At 35.7% G+C, this 10,000-nt stretch overlaps 1 protein-coding gene across 1 annotated transcript in view; it reads left to right on the forward strand.

Annotated features, from left to right (window-relative positions):
* Window positions 1-10,000, forward strand: part of LOC104548591 (dachshund homolog 1-like) — a gene marked incomplete at its 3' end in the record, with an annotated part of 108,730 nt that overhangs the window by 34,746 nt on the left and 63,984 nt on the right. The window contains exon 3 of the mRNA XM_010194656.1: window positions 3,356-3,517. Coding sequence (XP_010192958.1) covers window positions 3,356-3,517 — 162 coding nt within the window. The remainder of the gene's footprint in view (window positions 1-3,355; window positions 3,518-10,000) is intronic.

Here is a 10,000-nt window from a genome sequence, read left to right on the forward strand (position 1 = left end):
GACATAAACAACTTATCAATTTCAGAATATTAATGACAACTACTATTGACTTTAATCCATTGAATATTTTGGCCTGGATACTTTTTAACTGTTCAAATAAATATTTGTAAAGAATTAAAAATATCTAAGGGGCTGTTTGGTGTGATCCTGATTATTTATTCCATTTCAGTTGCTTTTATAGATGACTTCTTTTTATCTCATTATTTTAAGATAAAATTTCTGTAATGAACATTGTGCACTGCGGAAATTCCTAGGCTACTTGTTGTAGGGATAAAGTGTTATTAAATAATGTTTAGGTCTAAAGGCTTTTTTGAACCATAAATTAAAAAAAACCCCTGAAGTATTTACCCATACCTAAACTTTAAAGTTTAGTATTTTAAAATATGCATATTTATACATAGCAGCTTATTAACTTCTTCTGTTCAGTATATATTTGGGTGCCTTTGCTAGTGACATAAGTTGGGCCCCGTGCTAGAGAGAAAGTTTTGCCTCGTACCACAGAGCAGTATATACCACAGTGCACCAGTGATTATAATGCAAGAGGCTCTAGTGACTGGCATGGGACCTTCCTTGCCACTTGTTTTGCTATGTCGTGACAGTCAAGTGATAAGAAAAAGTAACAGTAAAGCAGAAACAGTGCTGTAGGCTGGAATTGCTGTGAGGAGTGGCATTAAGCTATGATTCTGAGAATTATTCCTTGTTCACATTTCCCCCTCACTTGCACTGATGCTCATATGAGACACACATTTCAGATTTGTATAGTTAAAATTAATTGCTGTACAGGAAAGTAAGCATTTCTATCACTTTTACATGGTTGTATGAGAGAAGGAATTAAATAGTAGTCTAATTTCTGCTTTTTATAATTATCATTATCACAAGCATTATCTTATGAAAGTTATGCTATATAGCTAAGCAGTCTGTATTTTAGTTTTCCAGTCTCTGTCCAAAGGTTATGGCTTCCCCTATAGGAAAGCATTATGACCTCCTTTGGTGAGAAGCACTGAAACATACTTCTTTACAGATTTTGTAGCAAGTTTAGTTTTCAGTGGTTCTACAGCCGGGGTCATTGCCTCACTGAGACATAACATTTACAGGTGGGCTCACAAGTCCCATGTCCAGTGTCTATTTAATATAGCATTTACTATAAGTAATACTTGGAAGTGCTTAAAAGCTGCTGGTCTAGAAGTGCAGTCACAACCAAAAGTTTGAGGCATGCTGTTGTATTCATTGGTTCTATTGTATTTGAATATTCCCCTGAAGGATTGTTCTTCAAAGGTGCTAGTTTTAGCTTTTTGGTGATGTATATATATATAAAAGGAAGTATAGGTTATTGTATTGCTTAATGAACACCGGATGTAAACCAAAGTTCAGAGGTGCACCATCCCTTTTTCTGTGGCCTAATTTAGGGAGTGCAACCACATTTGTATAATATATAACTTCATATCCTTCCTCTAAGGCAAAAATATCATTGGAAGCCATCTGTGTTATTGTCAGTAACTTCTTAAGATCAGAATATACACAATTTGTAATAGTAGCAGAAACTAAAAGAAAATTAAACCCTCATATTCACCCACTTTCAGATTTGATTTTTGGCTTTTGGTACATCTTCTTCTACCTGAAATAGCACTTTTCTAAATAATATTGATCTGCCTATGCAGAATGTAATTATCAGATACTTGGCAATTCTCGTTGTGCTTGGAGGTGTTAGAAGTCAACCTGTGCGGAGGATCAGGAGGCTGGGACTGTTTGCTAATCTTTATGCAAAGAAATAAGGGAAAGGCAACCTTGAGTCAGGCCACAGCGTATTCAAAGGCACCTCTTATGCCACCTCGTTGCTTTCCCCAGGACCCCAGAGATTCCTGATGTCCCTTCACCTTCTGCCTTTTCCCCACTGGATTTGGCCTTCTGTCTCTTCCCATCGCTAGCTGAAAACATGGCAAGAGTGAATTCATTTTCCATCTAAGCAGGCAAAGGAGACAACCAGAGGCTCGTGGTAGCAATATTTACCTCAGCAGCCTGGGATTATTTGCTTATTTGGTCTTTCCTGCTAAATTGCACTCTTCCTATCCTGGGCAGCAGCCTGGGCCCACTAGAATAGTAAGTTGTGCAGTTAATTCCTCTTGAGATCCATAAGCCACTTCACACCTCTCAGAGCAGCTGAAAATCAGACAAGCAGACACCTTTAAACTAATTACACTGAGTTTTTTCAAGCCTTCTTCAAGTCAGGGCAAGAATCTTGATTCAAAATGACTGGGGGTCTGTTCTCCCCATGTGGCATCACAGGCTGGAGGCTGAGATTGCATAATTGCATAAAACTTATCCGGTTTAATGCCTTCTCTTTATTTTCTTACATTTAATTCTCTTTAATTTCCATCCCTGCCCCCTGGATTAGTTGTGTGGGGCAGGCAGCTCTGGTGAAGTTTGACACTGACTTCTCTCTGCTCCCACCCGGACTGGGGCAAAGGGATCTGAGTGGATAGCAGCACTATTTGAGAACCACAGAAAAATTATCCTGCCTCAGGGAAGGAGGGGGGACAAACTTACGATGTTGAGTAAAGTCTGTATCTAATTTTGAGTTTTGAAGGCATTGCTGGACCATTTCTCTAAACGCTTTTGACAAAGAGAGCTTTTCTCAGCTTTGTAGAACACTCTTGTAAATGGCTGCGTGGCAGAAATTTGGTTTGGTAGGAAGAGCACTTGGATTGCCTGAAGATGGCTTTGGGATTGGAATTAAATGGGTTTAATAATTCTTCTTCTCCTTAATAAATGCTTTAATGTCTTGAGGTTTTGAGGAAAGCTAAATATGTATTTTACCAATGTTCAGCATTAATAATATTTATTCTAAAAATGCTTCCTCGAATGCCCATATCTTCTCGGTGTTATGTGTGAAATGAGAAACAGATCTGTTACTCTTAAATGGAAATTATAGACCTGTTTTTTTTCTATTTTATTTAGCATGGTAAACACTTGAGGTTTGTTTTTTTTTTCCTAAGTACAGTTATGCAGATGTCCACCTATTCGTAACCAGACACTTAGGACACTGTTTTGAAGCTAAGTTAGATTTCTGAAAATGTATTTTTGTATCTCCAGTTAGTTGTGATCGTGTTATGACTGCAGTTACTGGATACCAAGTTAAGATTTAGGTGGACATATAGAAGTAATTATCTAAATTGGATGAGAAATGTTTTACTTGAAGAAGTTGACGAACTTCAAGTCAAACAAGAGGAATAATACTCTGCAGTGTTCTCCGTTTGTTACATAGCAAGCATAAAGGAAGAGCTAATGATTTTAGTCCCTACAATGATGAAGAATCATAGAATAATGTATATTAAATTTTGTTCCTACTTCTTTGCAGGCCTGACAGCAGCAGCTGCAGCAGCAGCAGCTGCCACCAACGCTGCCATAGCAGAAGCAATGAAAGTGAAAAAAATTAAATTGGAAGCTATGTCCAACTACCATGCAAATAATAACCAGCATGGAGCAGACTCTGAAAATGGAGATCTGAATTCAAGTGTTGGTAAGTCTCAGACACAGCATTATTACATGTCCACAATGCTCTGCTATTTTAATAAAGTGGTGATCATTATGGACTTCCTTCTGAAGTCCTTGGTTTGGTGCAAAAAGTTACATATTTGTTTTCATTTTCTTACTGTTTTTAGTTTTATGTTGTATCTGACCTTTACACCAGTTTTCAGTGTTGTTGTTACTATTACAAAAACATTCTTTCCTTTGCAGGTTACGTTTGCAGACTCCAGTTAATATTTTCCATGAAAGAAAGTGGTTTGATTGCTTAGAGTTCATTTTTCAAAGTACAGGTGGGGTGACAGATGATGGTGTCAAAGTGAAATTTAACAATGTCTCCTGCTCAGTGTGCTGGGTATCGACTTTAGGTAATTCAGAACACAAGCTTGAAAGCAAAATATTTCATACTTTCATGTGCCCTGTGACAAAAGGAAAACATACATACACAATAAATTATTGCCATGCACTGCAGATCCTATCATATTTTATTTTAATAAACACATTCTTAAAATGTAGTTAACAGGTTTTTCCATTTCTTAAACAGCCATCAGGAGCTCTTGTTCTTTCTCAAAAAGGAATTGTTTCAGTATACTTTATTCATTTGTTTGGACAATTTGTTTTGCTAAAGCACACTTCAAAGCTAGAGTAACTTTTTGTTGTTGTTGTTGATTAAATCTTTAATCATCTGTGTGTGTCTGCTGTAAAATGTTTTGTTATGCCATTTCATTGTATTGGCTCCTTTTATCATGTTGAGACAGTATTAACTCAGCAACAGAAATTCAATGACAAAGAGGTAAGTTCAGAAGACTGCAGGCAAGATTGGTGTATATTGGAAAAAAAAGATAGGGATTTTTTGTTTGTTTTTATTTTGGCTCTTTTGTTTAGTTTTGTTTATTTTTTAGTTTTTCATCTCCTAAATACATTCGAAATTAGTCTTGGAGAGTTATGTACTAGCCTTAACATAAATAAATGTGTTTGTGAACAGCATTTCTGTACCCTTCAGTAGGCATTGGTAGGCTATTATTTAGAAATAATGTAAATTGCAGTTCAAAGAACCAGTTCACCTAGGCACACATTATTTTAAATTACAACAATATGTATGCATTACTGCATAAGGACACTACCAAATTTTTTGTTTTACTTTTAAAGAATGGCTTTAAAAATGCCTTTGTGTTGGCAAAGGAAATAGTCTTAAATTAGTTGTGTTAGTAGATACCAACATGTGCAGTCACTAGAATATTAGTGGAAAGATTGTCCTCTTGGAGAGAAGACAAGAGTGGGTAGAGAGCAGGTGTCTTTGAAATCTAGGAGGAGGAGATAGGTACAAATGAACTGGAAGGACCAGGTGGCCCCTAACATACTGGAAAAAAGTGGAGTAATGAGAAAGAATAAAAAATATAAATAGGAACAGAGAGGATAAAGAGTCTGTATTAGAACTAGAAGCTAGTTTAGATTTGGATTTCAGACTTACTTGAACACATTATGTGAAATAAAATGTTCAAATATAGTATTATGGAACTTTTATTCTGTTTGGCAGTTCTAGCAGTAAACCACCTGTATATCCATGGACATGGAAAAGTTAATAAGTAATCAATATGAAAACCCTGTGAAGTATTTGCAGGAGAGTGGATGGAGGGAATATCTGAATTTCCTCTGTATGAAAAAGAAAAAAAATCTATTTTGAAATCATTGTTTGAGGCATAATTTAGATAGGTAATCTACTCTTACACAGCTTAATCATTTTTCCTGTTTAAGAAAATATATTCTGGCTATTTCAGTATGGCAAAGTTAACGAAGCAAGATTATTTATTGTCATTGTCAAAATTTCCTCTCAGCCCCTTAACTTACTTGCTAACTTCAGTTAATTTCCCAGTTTAACTGAATGAAGAATTGTGTTCATTTTCAGGAAAAAAAAAAAGGGCTCTTCTGAGTCGAGTGAATAGCATTCCAGTGGTCTCCACTTCATAAGGAATATCTCTGGAAATACAGCGTGCTTGTCTCTGCATCCAGTCTTGAGCTATACTCTTCCTATAGAGGTTTTCTCAAAAATATTTTCTTTCCTTTATAGTGACCCCTATCTAGTGTCTAGTGATGGTTATGCATATGGAATCAGAGAAGTGATTCCTACTATTACCACTAATGGCAGGGTATTATTAGGTTCATTAAGAGTTAAGTCTCTATTTTTTAGTTGAATTTTTTAAAATTAGCACATTGTATTATCTGGACAAGAACTTGTATTTCAGAGGTGTTGCTTTGTAGTAGTTGTGCTGTTCTTTTCCCCCCCCTGTATTTTTTTCAGGTGTTTATTTATGTCCTTTCAAATAAATATTATCAACTCCATATATCATTAATGATTTAAATTATGGCATGTTAGGCATGAATCTGAAATATTACATTGCTGAATGTTGACAGGAAGAAGGAATAGAACAAAAGAAAATAAGCTGATTTCGGTTTCTATTTTAAATTATGTTATGTGCCCCTCCAAACTGGAAAGGAACAAACTAACCAATCAGGCTAAAATCTAAACTGTTACACCTTAGCCCATATGTAACAGGCGTTATGGTGTATCAGTCTAAATTGATTGATCATACCATGTTCTTTGGCTGTTCCAGTGCCTATGTAAAAGAAGATAAATAAGATATTGGTTCTTGAGTTGAATTGCCAGGTTTACTTCTGAATTGTCTTGCATTTTTATTTTAATCAGATGCTTAATGTGAATTATGGAAGTCATTTTTATAGATGAACATTGTATAATTATACAAAGCACTACACAAATTTATTAACTTGGTCCTTTGAAGCTATGGCCAAAAGGTTAGTGAATGAAGGGAGTTAAAGGAAGCCAATGATACCAATAAGTAATTATTTTATATCCCTCAGTTTTGTATAGTAACCTTGAGCTTGCATCCTCTCACCAGAATTACCATTTTAGAAGGGGAAAGAAAAGGGGAAAAAAAAAGAAATTACGGAGGAATCAGAGTGAGGTATTAGCACACTGAGTAAAATATATGGCTGCAACGCCTTTCTCCCCCATCCACAATCAATTGGATTCTTTTAGTTTAATATTTACTTGCTAAGATGAGATGCTAGTCTGCATGGTGATAAACAGTCTGCTACTGGCATCTGAAGGTGACCTGTCAGTTCATATGGACAAATCTCCTGCTTACTGAAATGTACAAAATAAATCATTAAAGCAGGCAGGTGCTCATTCCCAGATTTAAATCACCATAGATTTATGATTTGAATTAATGCTTCATTTGGTCATAGAAATAGATGCTGAGACAAATGATATGCAGTGGTTGGGGCTTCCATACTGTAGCCATCCTAATATTGATTACTGAGATGTCTTTGCAATCTCTTGTTTATATCAAGTACTGTCTTGTGACAGCTTGGCTGATATGAGCTACATTGCAGATAAGAAGGAAAAATGTCCTGGGTTCTTTTTAGTGGCAATTCTACATACAACATGCAGGATAGATAAATTATGGGGCTTTTGTTTAAAAAATGAATTCCGTGTGGCAGCAAACAAAAAAAGATTATGCTGTGTGTTGGGTTGATTTTTTTAAAATTTAATTGCAGAATTAAAAGACAGAGAGTGACAAGGTCAAACTTTAAATTTCATTGAAGAGGTTCTGCTCTTTGTCATATTAACAACTTAGGATGATATTAGGATCAGTTGTATATTTACCATCTAATACTCCGAAGTTATAGATAGATAGAGCAGCTCAATTATTTCCTTGCTGCTTAAGTGCTTACTGCCCTGCTATCATACTTCATTAACCTGCAGCAGCAAAAGATAGAAGCCTTTGAAAGTAAATATGTTTAAAGCTATTTCTGTGAGCTGGGCTTTGCTATCTATAACTTGGTAGGAAGTGAAGAACAGTACCTATACTTTTGCTTCCCGAACATTTTATATCATGAAAACACTATGCATCCACTTCAGGGAATACTCCAAGGATTTGTAAAGACCTTTGCCACTTGCTAAAATCTGACTCATAAAACTTGTAAACAACTATCAACAATAGTAAATTACTTGCTTAATAGGAAATGAGTTCATATCTATTCAAAATGTGATCTCAAAACAGATGTCCCGAGAAAATGTCATTGTTTAAATTACATTCATACCAAAAAAAAGCGCTATTATTTCTTTAAGGAAGTGAAGCAATCATGAAGACTTTGGTGTTCTCCGTTTCTAAACACAGTTAGGAAATACAAAGCAACATTTTACACTTGGCTAGCACATTAATCCATAAACAACCACAAAATGTGTTGAAAATTAAGAGGTTTTCTTGGCATGTTTCCTATTCATCCGCATTATCTTGCAATATTTAAAATTATGAGACAAACGCAAGGTTTCCTGTGATCTGTTGTTCAAAAGTAACGGTTGCTTACATACTATTATTCTTTTTTCTTCATCCAGAATCAGAGATAAAATGATTTAGGTGAAATTATTTTTCTCCAGTGACCTTGCCCAATAATAGAACAGTACAAAATGCAGTCATTTCCTTTTTCTAAACACACGTGTCTATTTTGAAGGAAAGAATTACTTTTATGGTTTCAGGAAAAAGTCTTGGAGACCTTGAAAAAGCAAATAAAAGGAAACAGAGAATGCAGGCCACTGAGCACAGCTCTGCAGTTGCACATCTGATTCTCTGCCTTGGCAATGTTAATGAACCTCAAATCCTCCCTATAATTAGATGAGGGAATTGCTTATATTTTCAAACAGATGATGCTGCTATAATGAAACGATTGACAGGGAACTTAAGAGTGTCTACAGTAGTCATTTGGTTTCCGGGTTTTGGGGTTTTTTTCTTTTTTTTTTTTTTCATTTTTTTTTTAAGTGTAAAAAGAAGATACAGGTCCTGGGAGAGGTAGCAATTTACACAGAATGCTATGACAGGTGTCTTTGTATAGCATGGAAATAAAATGGAAGAGAGAGGAATGATGGGCAGGTACGGCAATTTTTTGGGAGGGGGTGTCCTGTGCTTATTCTGCTTGGGTTCTTTAAAAGGGGCCGAGACTCAAGAGATGGATCCGGATTGAGTGCACAGCTGTAACTGCTGATGAGCTAATTGCTCCTTATCTCTCAGCCCCATTCATCTTCATTTTTTACCAATTACTGAGAATTATCTGTGTTCTCAGTTGGATATGAGAGTTAATCCTTTTTGGTTAAGCTGGCAGTACTGTGAGCAGATTCCAAATCATAGAGTGAAAAAGCCAGAGCAAGCTTGTTCTCAAACTCTCTCCAGTTCAATGACAGTATCACTAGTTCAGAAGAATTTTTCTGTTGTTTAATAGATTAAACACTGATTTTTTTCTTTCTTACTTTAGTATTTTATTAATATTTTTTATTTATGTCTTGGCGTAAACTGAATGTGTATGTTCCTGAGTGGATGGATGTGCTCCCTTTCTAAAAATATTCGCTTGCAAAAATGAAAATAAGATAAACAATAACCTCAGACCAGAAGGATTATTTGCAGTATTTCAGTGTTTATTTTATGATAAGTAACATTTCTTTTAACAACAAGACTGCGCATGTGACTTTGACATCATGGAACATCAGGCAAATGCTTGTCAGTGACATATATCTACTTTTGTAAACTTCTTTGAGATTTGTGGATTAAAGTGTTGTTAAAATGCTCACAAAGGCATGATCATCTAGCCTTAAGGACAAATGTATGCTGTTGAGCACACTGCATTTCTAGCTAAAGGAGTGCTTTCATAAAACTGTAATTGGGAATGCACAGATTACCAGAAACAGATCATTTGGTTATAGCCAGGTCCCTAAACTTTGTTTTAGAGTTTTACTTGCCTTCATGATGGCATGGTTAAAAAAAATAATCTTTAACTTCATAGCTAAAATACGATGTTAGTCTATCAACCAAGAATATAATTTCTTCAGATCTGCTTCCCTAGCTTTTAATTGTGATTGTCAAATTTGCTAAACAGGGCAACGAATTGAATGTTATGATCTGAACACCATTTAGTAAATTAAAAGAATTATTAGAAAAGATTCATGCATTTCTTGTTGGACAGGCAGTTGTGTTATAATGATGAGTCCCTCATCTAGATTAAATCCTCACTGTGGGCTTCTCTGGAACAAATGTAGACATTTACATCCAAGTTAGTCACCTTAGACTCAACGGACAGGAATAGGCAGTTGTAGAGTTGATCCATCTCATCCTAAAGTAAATGCCAGAAGTGGGTCAGATAGATTGCGCCTTAAAAGCGCTCAGTCGTGTGACTCATGAGTTGAAGTTATGCGAAGAAAGTTAAATGACTGAATCTCACTCTCAGTGTGTGCGATTAATATTTTCTGGAATGAGATTTGAATGAGTTAACAGAGAGTGATACGGTAATGACAAAATAGTGCCTGAGACACAGTGAAACAGAAAAGAGAAAAAGTAAATCTACTCTTCAGAAACAGCAGGAGAGAAGTTTAGGTGTTCACCCGGAAAACTATGCAGTTTCACTGTACAGT

This window comes from Mesitornis unicolor, unplaced genomic scaffold (assembly GCF_000695765.1).
Source record: "Mesitornis unicolor isolate BGI_N332 unplaced genomic scaffold, ASM69576v1 scaffold491, whole genome shotgun sequence".
Classification (NCBI taxonomy): domain Eukaryota; kingdom Metazoa; phylum Chordata; class Aves; order Mesitornithiformes; family Mesitornithidae; genus Mesitornis; species Mesitornis unicolor.